This window comes from Dermacentor silvarum, chromosome 1, assembly GCF_013339745.2.
Source record: "Dermacentor silvarum isolate Dsil-2018 chromosome 1, BIME_Dsil_1.4, whole genome shotgun sequence".
Classification (NCBI taxonomy): domain Eukaryota; kingdom Metazoa; phylum Arthropoda; class Arachnida; order Ixodida; family Ixodidae; genus Dermacentor; species Dermacentor silvarum.
Window position 1 is genome coordinate 17,440,788 of NC_051154.1, and position 14,910 is coordinate 17,455,697.

General features: G+C 49.1%; 1 protein-coding gene across 3 annotated transcripts in view; it reads right to left on the minus strand.

Annotated features, from left to right (window-relative positions):
* LOC119457450 (protein slit) overlaps positions 1 to 14,910 on the minus strand; it is a 287,783-nt gene that overhangs the window by 105,042 nt on the left and 167,831 nt on the right. Inside the window, exon 1 of one of the 3 annotated variants that reach the window (XM_049665112.1) lies at positions 10,522 to 10,577. The exons of 1 other annotated variant lie outside the window; for it this stretch is intronic. In XM_049665112.1, coding sequence (XP_049521069.1) covers positions 10,522 to 10,577 — 56 coding nt within the window. Of the gene's footprint in view, positions 1 to 10,190; positions 10,452 to 10,521; positions 10,578 to 14,910 lie in introns of those variants that run through there. One more of the 3 variants, XM_049665113.1, reaches the window with a different exon arrangement.

Here is a 14,910-nt window from a genome sequence, read left to right on the forward strand (position 1 = left end):
TGTGTTCGTTCCCTGAAATGGTTTGAGAGCGTCAAAGGGTGTGGATAGCCAAGAGCCGACTCCAATGTAACCACTCTATAATATCGACTTGTCGCGGCATTGATAAGGGACCCCGAAGCAATACTGACTTCATGACCACCATTTTTTTTTTGACGCCACCTATGACGTAACTAAAGCAATTCAAATATCTCAGTGAGACCTAAAAACAATATACCAATAAAAACGTGAATTTTTTTAGATATTCGGATTGATTTTCATGGTTGGTCACTTCCGAAAATACAGAATTATTACTTTCGATAGTGGTGCCAGAAGCCACAAGTTTGGCGATCAGATTGTTGAAACATTTCAATGGTTACTGGTTTTGACGTTGTAGCAGCGACATAACTACTTCAAGTTCGATAAAGTTAGCGAATTTTGAAAACTATCGATTAGATAGCCCTTCTAAAAGTGCCCGCGTAACACAGTGTGAGAGTCCAGGGAAAGCACGGGTAAAGCGGGAGATAGAAATTCAAGACGATGAGCAAAGCGAGAACAAGGTGAAAGCAGTAGCCAACGTTTCGACAAGTGGACGACAAGTAGTTTTTTTCAAGGCAAGTCTTCAAAAAGACAAGTCCATCTTGTCGAAACGTTGGCTCCGGATTTCACCTTGTTCTCGATATGCTAACGGTGTAAGAGTGTCGCTTTTTTTTTTTCGTTTTTTTTTTTTCTTTTTCGTTTTTTTTCCCTAGCGAAGTGTATGCTGCTGTGCGGCGACCGACAATGGTACCCAAAAACAATATTGAGCAGCACATGTGTGCTACGAAAAGTCCATATATAGAAAAAGTAACGCCATCTACTCTTTCCTCCGCCGTCTCCTCTCCTAAAGCGCTTGGTTTTTTCTTTACTTTTTGCTTGCGAAAGCAAGTCGACGGTGGCGCCCCTAGAAAGTCCACGTCTAAGCTTTCAGGCCGGGCGCGCGCCACCGCCGGCGACTGCGGCTGCGTAGAGTGACTTTCAACATGGCTTTGAGGCGGGGAAATATATATATATATATATATATATATATATAAAGAAGTCAAAGCGCGCGCGCTATCATCGTCCAATCGGAGATACAGGAGAGAGAGAAGCGGCGTTGATCAAAGGATGGCGGTACTTTTCCTATATAGGGACTTAAGTGCTACGCGGAGCCTGCATGCGCTTCAGCGATACATAAAGGCAACGTACGTGCTGTGCTCTCTTTGAACTTTTGTTGCTTCACTCTTTCGCTTCGCCATTTCCCTCTCCGCCTGCAAGGCAGCCAACTAGAGAAAGTGTGCGGTTTTATCTACGGCGCCATTGAAGTGTCCACCGCGGGACCGACCGTTATTGCACCTTTTGCTCACTGGATCAGGGCCGGTATTTTGTAGCGATGCCTTTCCGATGCTAATGCCTTTTCGCGCTTGGTCAGTGGTCAGAGCGACGGTCCGCTCACGTTATCAACGGGATCAGCCGGCCGTGAGCGGTGGATGATAAGACTAGTATAGAATAAAGCATAACGCATCGCTACAAAATACCGGCCCAGAGCCTCTTACCACAGCGACGCTGCACATGTACACTGTCACCGTGACGACACAAGCGCTCGTTTTTTCCTCTCGCTTATCCGGGCCTTTTGAGCTGTTTTTCGCAAGGAGCCTAATCAATTAGCACATAAGTCCACACATTATTAGTATACTTCATTCTCATTTACCTGCCTGCTCGTCCTTCATCTCCCTCTATACAGGCACAGATACCCACTTTCTGGTTGACGCCACTAATCAGATTCTGCGCGCTTAGTTTTAACTAACTGCCGGCTACTTCTAACGTGCACTGAGGGGAGATATCAGCGCGAGCACATCAGACTACACACTCCAAAGAGGCACCTCCGCGCACGCGCCAGCGGTCTCGTGCGGCGGCGAATTCTCTAGTTTCATCATTCTCTTTTTCTTTTTTTTTTTTTTTTTTTTTTCCCTTCGGCTGCCGGGAGCGCGTCGGCTGACGGGCGGACAAAGACGTCGCCCTGTGCGACGCCGCTATGCAGGGTCGTCGTGCACAGTTGAGCACGCGCCGGCGCTATTCCCGTCACAATGGCCGCCGCTCACTGGCGTTCGCATCACACCCAAACACACACCGGCCGCCAGATGACGGGCCTTTTTTTTTTTCTTTATTTTCTTGTTCGTCGGCTTTGCGCTTCTTTGTCTGCATTCCGGGCGCCGTTCTGTTTGCAAACGCATCGGTGCGCACGTGACGCGCTAGGGCGGCAGTGCGACTGAAATGCGTTGTTGGTAAAGTATATGCCATTCTAACCACGCCAATGACAACCTCATTTGTCTCCAAAACTACACGTGCCAGCCTTGAAACAATGAACTGAGTGGCGTACGTTTCAAACAACCGCGAGAAAGAACGCTACAAATAGCGCGACTCGCAGATCCACGGCAGTGCTAGTAAAATGTAATTTAACCTTTCGTACATCTCCTAATCTTTTTCATGTCCACGTTCAGCTAGGCAGAGTGCTGGGCGATACTTGGGCACTATAACAATCCGAAGCTCCGAACTGGGGTTGAAATTTTCCATTTGCTCTGTCTGCAAGAACTTGAGACCACCAGGGCCACCATACGACCCGAGCAGCCACTCATATATTGATTGATGGATTGCACGGGTCATACACCGTGCATTTTAATGACGTATACCGAAGAGTAATCAAAATTCGAGCTGACGATTAATGCGTTACTGACCTTCGTGGCAAATGGAAAGCGTATATTTCATTTCATTTTATTTCCCATCTTACAAGATGGAGGGATTGTAGGAAAAAGCTGCGCCAGGACAGCTGTGCCACTTTAGTGGACGTTTTATCGCATGTAAATGGACGTTATACCTCAATTTCACCAAAAAAGGACAGGTCTGCGCTGAATCACGTGGTCGACTTTATTTTTCTGCCACACCATCTAAAAGATAATGATATGCAACCAGCAGAAACTTTTCACCGATGTTTACGGTGATCTTTCACCGATCTTTGAATTGGTAACTTAGGAGGCGGGAAACACTTGTGCAACAAATCCAATTGAGTACTTGAACAATTCGCAAAAATCAGCATATTACAGAACAGCTGTTATACGCTAGGTTCTGGCGGTTTGTGTGCGCAGGCAAAAAAGATGGCGGCCACCCAAGAGCTCACGATCAGCCGATCCCGGTGATAAAAACGGTGATAAAAGCGTATCGCCGGGTATGCCCCAGCTGCGTTTAAGTGCGAGAACTGTCAAAACGTATTGTGATTAAAAAAATATCCTAATACAAAAAGAAGTCAAACTGGAATAGACACTGTTTAGTACGGATTGCGATTTGACGTCCCGGGCTCTATAGGCAAACCACGTAATATTATCTCAGTCCCCTTTCACCCGTGCAATGGGTTTGAGGACTGCGGAGGAACAGCGCGCCTACGAAGAACACCCAAGGTCCATCTTGGAACACCGTCGTGAACAGAAGCGGGAATGTGCGCGGCGGGCGGCACGTAATACGGACGAAGGTCATGCCGCAAACGCCAAGCGAATGCACCTTTGGTTGGATTATCCCTACCGACTCCACTCCCATCGTAATTGTGGGTTATTTCAACATAGATCTGTCTCGGCCAGACGGAAAGTGGTTCGTTGCGTTTCTCTTGGAAAGGTTCGGCATTCAATGTTACACAAACATCAGTGTGTCCACGACGCGTCATCGGTCGTGTATAGACCTCACATACAGCTCCGCTGGTCATCCACCTTTACAGAGTGGAATGGCTCTGAATTTTTTATTAGCTTTATAAATAATTACCTAAGGCACAGATTGCGACTGCGCGATTGAAGCAGGATTCCTCTCGCGCGATTCTCTTGCTTTGTGAGCCCGATGACCATGTGCATTGTAATAGAACTGCCACATAAGCCACGTTCCTCAGCCTAAAATTTTGAGAAGCCCCAATTTCGACAGACCCAAATGTGCGGCAAGTACAAGTCTGCGTTCCATATAATAGTGAAAAGTCCAATTTATTCTGTGGCACGATTCGGTGACGCTTCCTCCAACTTCTCTTACTGCTTGCATTGCGGCGGTAGTTTCCAGCACTCAGGAATACACCACACGCATTCAAGATGGGTACTCCCTCCCGCACCCTGCCTTATGCAGGGCGCGGGCGGTGACCCTTCGACTTTTACAAGCCCGTGCGTATCCTAACCTTGCGGTTGTTCACGCTATATACCCTGAAAGGTATCCCTGTGCGGACTGCCCTGCCTGTGGACTAACGGCAACATTGGGACCATGTGTTGTGGGAGTGTGAAGCCATTGGCTCGCGGAAGGCGGGCTGCGCTCTTGGGCAGCCCCGAACTCAACGACCAAACCCTGGCCGTCCAGAGTGCCCGCGATCGGGGGGCCGTCAAGCTCGGCTTGGCGGTCCCTACGCAAGACTATAGCCGGGTGGCGCGTGGTCTCCCCTGCGTCTTCTCTGGACCTAAATAAAGTTATTTCACTCACTCACTCACACGCATTCAAGGCACTGATCACTCCTACACTGTAAATAACAGGTTGCTGCACTTTTGGGAAGCTCGCCATGGCCTCCATCGCCGTTGGAGAGCCAATAAACACAACCGCCGGCTCAGAAAGCGCATTAATGAACTAAGCACCGAAATCATCCGGCATTCCATCTTACACGGGATCAATGGCACACTGTGTGTGATCAACACAACAGTATTCACTTAGGGTCCGCTTGGCGACTTCTAAAGGCTCTTCTCAACTCTCAATCCACTCAAACAGCTAGCGTCCATCCTCTACGAAAACTGACAGCTACCCGACATTAGACGATCTGTATACGGGTCTCCGTTCGACTTATCGCGCACCGCCCGACACCCCCGAGTATAATGGACCGGACAATCCTGATTCACATCTGTCGGCCCCAATCACCCTTTCAGAGCTTCGTCGAGCTGCCGCCGAACTCCGGGCGAACACTAGCCCGGGCTCGGATGGCAATACCAACAAGCAGCTCCGCAAGCTAACTGAGGCCGACTACCATTTTCTCCTCGAGCAGATCAATCATGCGTGGGCTGAGGGATACGTGTCCCCGGAATGAAGCATGCTGAAATCATATTCATTCATAAACCTGGCAAACGCTTTCGCTTACATCCTTGCGACCCATCTCTCTTGCTTCTTGCGCTGGAAACCTCATGAGCGCATCATACTTGTTCGCCTCACAGCGTTCGTGAACAACATTAAGTACTTACCACATACTCTCCGATGTTACCGCGCACATATCTCAACGCAGGACGCTCTTCTTCAGATCTGTAGTGACGTGTCTATACACCCTATAGCACTGCCCAGCTTCGTGCTATTATCTCGCTATAGATCTGAGGAAAGTATTCGATTCGACAACGTGGCTCACGACTATATATGCTTGGAGAACTGGCCCGCACAAAGTGTGGTGCGCATGTTTACAACTATTATGGCCCGTATTTTGTAGCGATGCCTTTCCGATGCTAATGCCTTTTCGCGCTTGGCCAGTGGTCAGAGCAACGGTCCGCGCACGTTATCAACGGGATCAGCTGGCCGTGGGCGGTGGATGATAAGACTAATATAGAATAAGGCATAAGGCATCGCTACAAAATACCGGCCTATGTTTGCGCTTTTCTTCGGGCACGCACCTACTCCCTTCGCATAGCACACGCCGCTCCGTCACCCACACTTCCACATCCGCAGCGAGGTATTCCTCAGGGCTCTGTACTTTCTGCTCTTCTTTCCGATTTAGCAATATGCATCATCGATTGGGCTCTTTCTTCTCTGTCGGATATCCATAACACTATATATACCGACAATATTACTATGTGGATGGCTTCTGGCTCCCCTGGTCAAACTCAGGACACCTTACAAAATGCACTCGATGTCACCTATTCCGCTGCTAGCACTATTGGCCTAACCTGTTCACCGGAGAAAACACAACTTCTCGTTGTGCATCACCCTCGGTGGTTTCCTCCGTCTATATATACAAGTGACTTCTGCTGCGGTCCTTCAACCGCGGCGCATAAAAGTTCTCGGCCTCCACATTCAGAGCGACGGAGGTCCCGCAGCAACGGTGCAACACGTTCTTCGTCAAGGGGTGCAAGTGCTGCACATGATGCGCCGGGTATCCTCGCGCTTCCGAGGCCTCAAAGAACCTGACATGATTCGTCTCCGTGATGCGCTTTTAGTTTCTCGCCTTCGCTGTCAGCTCCCCTACACTAACTCAATTGCGCTCCATCGACATTAGCAAATTAGATGCCCTATTACGTAAGGTCTCCCTGTCAGCACCGGCACTTCCCGTCTGCTCCAGATGAGCATCCACAACCCGACCGACGAGATTCTCGCCATTCATAAACGCAATAAACGCAATCAAACGCCTAAGCATCCCCCCAACAAGAACGCACTATCCTTGAGCGCTTAGGCTATTCCACTCCTATGGTTTCTACTACCCCTCTTTCAGTACTCCATGCTGCTTACACAAAGCCTTCTAATAGTCGCCGCTCTCGGGACTTTTCGCGACGGGCAGCCCGTGTTTTATATTACCAGCGCTACTTCCGCACTCATCCCTCGAATCTAGAGTGTACTAGATTGGGGGAGTGGGTCCAACGAGGGCTCTGCGCCGAGGCATTTTTTTATTGAAAATCCAGGTGGTGCCACCGTCGCTTTCTCCCGAATGAGGGGCCCCGCTCGCCGGCCGGACGCTTGTCGCGTCGGAGACCCTACCGCAGCTGCATGGAGCTTTGACAGGCGGATACTCGATGGCGGTAACACTGAGATTATTCCCCACCGATCTATTGTAAATAAAATGAAAAAAAAAAGTTGCAGTGGCTTAGCTCGGCTATGCCAGGATATACGTAGCGTTAGCAAAGGTTCAGCTGATTATTCTTAGCTTTCCTGGTTGTCTCCTACGCTCAACCGCTAATTGCCAGGCAACTACTTCGGGATCCGATGAGTCAAGCTTCTCCGTTCTTTTGCGCTGTTGAGCAGCATTTGCGCTCTCCTTCTCCATGGCTATACCACACTGGCAAACGCCAGTCAGAAGCGCAGCGGCTCCAGCGCAGTGTCAGACGGCGACTGCACAGCGAGTGCGCGCCGGCGCCAGTGCGTCTACCACGGCTACGACGTCACTCCTCTGGAATGCGCAGACCGGCGGCGGTGAGTCGCACGCGGCGGCGGCGGAGTGCGCGAGAGGTGCCGGCTCCGGTGGCTCCGGTGCGCAAGCCGTGTGACATCACTGATCCTTGCGCATGCGCAGCACGGCTCTTGATGTGCCGCGCGAAACGGGCTTGGCTAGGCCAGTGTAGCTAACGCTACAAAAGAGCGGCGGAAAGAACGCAAACGACGCAACAACGACGGTGCGTCGAGCAGACGACAGCTACTCAGCCCGCGAGCTCGCCTCAGCCAATGAGCGCTGCCGAAGCAGCCGGAGCCAACGTTTATTGGCCGGAGATTCAGAATAAGGCGACGGCAGCGCCGCCACATTTTCCGCGTTTCGCAAGCGTGCTGGGACGCACGCTTTCACGGAGAGCGAACGCACTTAATCCCCCACGCGCAAGCAACGAAGCGGGAAGCCAGCGCCGGAGGGAGGGGGGGCACTTCTACTGTGCCAACAACCGCGCTCGTCGCTCGGCCGCACGGTCTCTTATCTCTCCCGCGCGCAAGCAAGGAAGCGGGAAGCCAGCGCCGGAGGAAGCGGGGGGGGGGGGGGGGGGCGCACTTTTCTTCTGCCAACAACCGCGCTCGTCGCTCGCCGCACCGTCTCTTATCTCCACACGGCTCTGACCTTTATGAGCCGTGCATTCGCGGCTCAGTCCTGTTGAAGCGATAGACCGCACGTACCTTCGCCCGCACCGGCGTATGCTTCCTGCCAGCGTTTTGACAGTCGTTGTCTGCAGTCATTCAGTGTGATCTCTTCATGTTTGTTTGTGCGCGCTCACACCAGGCTTGTTGCTTCAGTTAGTAATAGTCGGGTCACATTTTCCAACGCACGCTACACATGTAATGCTGCCCGGATCGGCAGTGCAGCGCTACAGGTGTGTCCCTTCGCACGCGCGCTGCCCACGGGAAGCGCTTCTCATCAACACCACCGTTTCACACGCGCCTTCTCGTGGTCATCGAGTCTCTCTTCATGTCGGTCTACTTACGCCGCAGCACACCTGCTTACTTAATCAGCTCATGTTTACTACAATTCATATTGTTACCAAAGCCGCTCACCTTACTTCGTATGACATTGCTGTGTTGCTATCGCATTCATTGCTTCGCCCTTAGGGCGAAACTGTGACATTTTTTTTGCTTCACCCTCGGCGCTTGCTAAGGCGTCCGCTGGACCCACTCCCCCATTCTAGTACACTACTCGAATCCCCGTTTCGACACCGACGCCAGCACACCTGCCTGCGGTTCCACTGACGTTGTACTTTCGCAGCTTCTAGCGATAGTTAATTGTGAGCTGCTTCCTACCACCGATCTTGCGCTAACATAACTGCATGACCTCGCTGCAGCTTTCCGTCATCTACCAAGGAGTTCTTTACAACCTCCAATCATATTTACTGGTTCCATAGAAGCTTGTCACAAACTCTGCAGGGAATGCTTCCTGCCCCACTTGCCTCTCTCATTGTTTATTGTGTATTAAGGTGAAAACTTTAAGTGGCTCGTTGCAATGGCTCATACTCGAAAAAATCGGCGTCTAGTCCAGTGATACAAAAAAAAAAAAGTAGACGAGTGAAACAAAAAATATCATCAGGAATGGCTCATACCCCCGTTAGCAAGCAAAGATGCAATGGCTGAATATGAATGAAGAAACGAAAGAAAGAACAGAGAAAGAAAGAAAGGACGAAAGAAAGAGAGAACGAAAGAAAGACCGCAGGAACCTTTAGGTAGTGCATTAGGTGCTCGCATGTGTCGTTGAGGAGGTCGACCTACAGCGAAATACGTTTACTTCACACTGCGGCTCGTTATGTCTTGTAAGACGTCTGACCCCTTCGGTCGTATCACTTGATGTATCACCAAGTCATTACTAGTCGTGATGTACTACCAGTCATTTACGTACTCTATTCAACGAAACAATTTTTAATCACCAGCAAACATCGAAGCTTCTAACTGAATTTCTGAACAGAGCAAATCATTAACAAACACCAAAAACAAAAGTGGTCCTAAATTGGAGCCTTGAGCTACTCCTGACAAAGATGTAAATAGACTGAAAAATGTATTAAGAAATCTGACCAAATTTACTCCATTTAAACGGTAGCTTTCGTACTACTTACAGTAGAAATTGCACAAACCATAATTAACATAATTACGCCAATTAACGTGCTAATTACGGCACATATTTGAATCTACGAATCATAGCCGGTGAGTTTGCAAGGCGAATCCACTTGGAACAAATTCTCAGGACTGCACCAGTTTCGAGGAATTAATTTTCACATTTTCAAAGTTTCCAACGAAATTATTTCACGTTCCAGATGCCTTTTTATTTTATTTTTTTTAGGAAACGGCCGTTTTTTTATGCATTGAAGCACAAAAGTATCTGGAACACCAATGCCTTTCGTTGGGCACTTTGAAAATTATTATCTCGAAACTGGTGCAGTCCAGAGAATTCGCTCAGGTGCATACGTATTGCGAACTCACGAACGGCTGTTTCCACTTCCACGGCTGTTTGCACTCTTTATCACGCTAGCGTTGTGAAAAAGGCGAGTGTTCGCGGTCATCGAGTGAGATCTGTACAGGTTTGCCTGTGCGCGTGTTACATCATGCTAGTTAAGTAAATTAGTAAGTGAATGTTTACAGCCATTTATACGGCCGATATAACTACAAACTTGGTGTAGTTCTTTTTAATACTTTACTATTAGTATCAGTTTTAGTATTAGTTTTCTAATACTTTGCAATCGCCATCAAAACCGTGTTTTTCTTCTTTTGGTCTCTGAAGCCACAGAACTTTGCCATTGGCCGGTCGCCTTCACTAATAATAAGGCCAGCATCAGGATTGGCTCGCATGATTCTCATCTATGAACTGTTCTATAGTGTCAGAACGTCCAGAGCCCGTATTCACAAAAACGCTCTTACGCTAGAATTATTCGTAAGAGAAAATTCCAGTCAATCCTGATGCTGGACATATCATTAGTGAATAAGGTTGGCTAATGGCAAAGGGCGTTTACGAACCGAAAGCTTTGCGAATATGGGTCCAGTACCTCGACCAGCTTTTTGCCAGTTATGATCTCGGGATCCAGATCCAGACGCTGAGAATGAATGTGCTGCAATACCCATAACAAGATTTCCTGACTTGTTCGTACGCACAGCTTCGTTTTTAGTGCTGCAGGCGTGAAGCTGTCCTTCTCTCGATGGCCCCCGCAGGTGCGCGAGCAAACGTCTAGCTGAGCTGCATTAGAGATCAAAGGTGAGCCTGCACTTACGCAAGGACGAGGCCACAGCCGACAAAATCAAGTACAGACACAAAATAGACGACAGCGCACTTCCTCTGAGCAAACTATTTGAAAGGCCGTGCGACACCGCATTCGTCACCTTCTGCTTCTATATCTGTGACGTTGATGCAGCTCAGACGCCCGATGGCTACACATGAGAGGAAACCGCGCTACGCCCGGCAGGTCAACACGGCGGCGCGACAGAGAAACAGCGCGGCCAATGCAGCTGCACTCTGTCAAGAAGAGGAGTGGAGTCTGTCGCAGTTCCATCACAACGAGGAGCCCCGCGCCCACAGAGACAATTTGTTTTCTCAGCGCGCGTGTCGAGCGAAGACTCGTGAAACAGTAGCTGGCAGGCTACCATTGTCTCCTGCAAGCGGCCAATATCTCGGGCTCAGCATACCCTGAGCTGAGCAACGCAAAGCCACAGAAACTACGCATGCAGCGGGTCCATGTTATCGTGCTTCGTCGTATCATGCGCTGCTTAGTTTTGGGGCACTCCACGTATCAGACGCGCATCAGGGTATTGAAAAATGATTCATATTGTTTACATTCTTCCTATATCATGCGAATCGCGCCGACTGGCCGGCGTTACTCGGCGGGATATATACCGGAACTACCGCTCACGAAACAGTTAACACCATCGCATGTACTGGTGAATTTAGTAATCACAATTTTATCCAGTTAACAGTTAATGTTCCTTATCAGTCACATCAAGCGATGCCTAACCATATATCGAATTACTAAAAAGCTGACTTTTCCTCCATAAACCAAGAATTAGAAGACTTCCGTGTTCCATTCCTCGCAACTTTTTCACACCAGACTGATCGATTTTGCTGGTTTTATGCGGCTCGTTAAATCGTCGCACCAGCTATCATGCAGATCATGTTTTTGGATTTATTTTATGCATTGCTTCGCACATGACGAACTGTTGCTAGTTATTTCGACAACAGTTTGGCAAATTGCAAAGGACGCTTACGAACGAAAAACTTTGTGAATACGGGCCCATATTATGCGGTATATATATACGATACCACAGTGGCCGAATTCACAAAGCTTTTCACTCGCAAATGATGTGTCCGACACCGCGATTCACCGCTCCAACTTTCTTGTGAAAACGGGCCCAGTTCAATTTTCCATGCTACCATCTGCAGCACCGAGTGTTTGAAGCCCGCAAGAACGGTGGTGCGGTGGGGTTGACAGGGTAAATGACGAGGAGCGCAAAGAATAGAAAAATTAATGGATCGTTATGAAACACACGAGCCAAGTTCCCGTACTGATTGCGCACCCACAGCCGTCACTTCACTAGCCTAACGAGAGCAGAAGGCGACATTCTGGACTCCTGCTTTCTTTGGGTCGGGGTCGTTTGTAACAGCTGCTTATTTTTTCCGTGGGTACACTTTGTGCATCCGCTGTGTTCCTGCGCCTCACCTACGTAGTTCAGGGGAACCGCCATTCCATAAGCGTCCGAGACAATTCAAGAATATTTGTACGGACTCCAATGCCTGTGGACTCTGCATATTAATGTCCTGACAGTCGCGTGTTTTATTCTTCCTCGGTCTATATACTGTTCTATTGTATAGGAGTGCAAGTTTCGTCAAATAAAGCTGGACTCCTAACGCTGAGTATTAATCACGTATGCAGAGCTTTACAGACCTCTTGCATAATGCCGGCAAACCCGTGCGAAAATTGGGTTCCCGCCACCACTGTGAAGGGTAGACGTGCTAGCGAGCGCACTGCGTAGGACGAGCGTAGGAAATTTGTAGGCCGCGCAGGCTCTGCTATAGGTCTCGTTGAGTTTCCTACGGTGTTCTGACATGGCCCAGAGAACGCCAGCTTGGTTCCTCGCAACAGGTAGATTGGATTGATATAAACTGCGCGATAAGACGGGACAGCGCAGTTTATATCTATGCGTCCTTACCAACTAGGCCCAGCTATCAACCTTGTTAAGGGTAAGTATACAATCTATCTTGGCATGCATGGTAAACTTCTTTAACTGCGCTAACCCATACGGACGAGGCAGACAAGACGTGCGCACGTCTTGTCTGCCTCGTCCGTATGGGTTAACGCAGTTAAAGAAGTTTACCATGCATGTCAACCAACTAGCCCGACTTGGAGCTCGATCTTGGCATGTTTCCGCGCTTGCGCCACGAAGGCGTCGTTGACTACTACAATGCAGGAAGAGGGCTTGGCTGCAGCAATTGCAACATGTTTTCGAGTTTTACGTCATTTCCCATTCCATCGGAGCAAATTACACGAGAAAAAGAAGTGCGGCATGCTATGATATCTTATGTTCTGGTGTAGCAATTGAGCGCCGCCATCTAGCACGGACCGAAGTGGCCTCGCAAGTGCTACAATACTCGGCCATACGAACGGGTCAGCTAGTCAAGGCCACCCGGCATGCCATCTTTGGTTCAAGAAACGGGACTGCTGTCGCCCACTCGGCTTTAGGCGAGTGACGCGTAGCTCACGACTGCGCTCATCAGTGTGGCTGACGAATAGCTCGCCATGTGTGCGGTGTAGGCATTCCTTTTAGGTGCACTTGACTGTTACAACTGGTGTGAAATACGGACGCACGGTCGCCACCGCCCACAGCAAGAGCCCGCGAGGCCCACAACCTTCCTGCGCGCGTCCTGCTCTCGCCCGCACAGACACCGACGGTGGCGGTAACTCAATGTGCGCTGCACAGGGTTGTCAGCATTATGCAAGAGGTCTATTGCGCACGCAAATCGACCAGCAAGGATATCCGTAAGCGCGGCACTGCCAGAAAGCTCGAAAGCAATAATTTGTGCGAGATATCGAAATGGGAAAATTGACCGGTCGAAAGTTGTCACGTGTAGGTACCGCACTTCCATAAACGTAGTCTCAGAACTTTTGTTTCTTGTTTCCTTGCTTTTACCCGCCGCGGTGGTTCATAAGCTGTCACGTTCTGCTGGTGATCATGAGGGCTCAATTCCTCGGCTGCAATGACGTGAACTCGATCTATCAAGACTAAGTGCCAATTTGTTCATTAATTTTGGGCTTTGAAATTTTACAAGACAATATAGAAGGTTCTCATTATATCACTTATCGCTAGCACATCTACACTGTATCGTCTCACCACCTGCAAAGACTCGCATCGACATACATCTACTAATCTGCCTGAAAAAGTTATTCCAAAATCTTTGAAATTATTTGAAACAACAAAAACCGATGGGCACAGGACACTCGGACCCCCCCCTCCCCCCCCGGGACTATTCATGAAGTCATAGTTCTTTCAGGACGTTATCACCATTTCATGTGCATAGGAAGTAGTACCAGCGCGTCCAGCAATTTTCAGGGCTTCGCATAAGGATGCATGAAAAAAATATATATGGCCTTAACGGTGGCACGAAAAGGATCGAGATAAATGCTAATGGATGGTTAACAAGAAAACTGAACTGGTTCCCTCTAAACATGAATGCGCTGGGCACGGATCGAGCGAAGATGCTGAGCTATTAAATGACCTCAACACAAGTGCGTCTCAAGCTGACAAGAATACACAGCCCTGATCTTCAAGTCCCACGGTGCATTTCGAGAATTCAGCGGTAGAATGCAGCACTCAATTACCGTGCAGCTCAAAAGTCGCCGAACGCAGCTCACCCATTTTGACCCAATGCTTAAATCAAGCTCGAATCGCAGAAGGGTGCTCGACTCCTTCCGGAAAGAAGACGTCCAGGACATATTCACAAAGTAGCAGCAACACTGTGAGCGCTGTATTGCTGCGCAAGGGGACTATTTCAAAGGTGACAGTGTTTGAATGCACATGAATAAATTACTTGCTTCAACGCAAAACCAGTTTCGAAACTTTTTCATACCACCAAGTATAAGCCACTTCACTGGCTCCGTTTACTTTGTCGACAGAACCGTCGGCGTATTAATGTACCACATAGCGCTCGTACATTCTGTCAATGTTTTCTAGCACTTGAGATAGTCTTACTTCCGGCATAGATAATGCGCTTGGAGCGAATTGGGCAACATTTAGCTGACATTCTACCATTGCGTATAATTCTCACACTCGCATCATTTGTTTCTCGCCATTAGGCTTGGCCTAATTATACGAATTTGTGATACCATCGTGCCTGCTTTTGTCTGACTGCCTTGTGCGAGCGGTTTTGGACCGTATTTGCGCACCGCGACTTCCGGACGTATTTGAATCGAGCTTCCTTGAACGCCGAGTCGTCACGTAGCGATGGGAACTGCTCACCGGTTGCGCCATCAAATAAAAGCCCCGACAGCAGTGGTGCATTGTCGCCGCATCTGGAGTGCGTGACGCGAGACGTAATCTTGTAAACGCCAGCGCGCTTTGTTGCAGCTGGAACTCGAGACACAACTACTTCATCCGTACGGAAGTCGCTACAGTTCCGGAGCTGCCTTGCGTGACAGATGACGACGCGAAGCGGTCGGTGAGCATGGCGAGCACGCTATACTCGCAATTGGCGCAATGACCTGCACCTTGCTTCGAACAAAG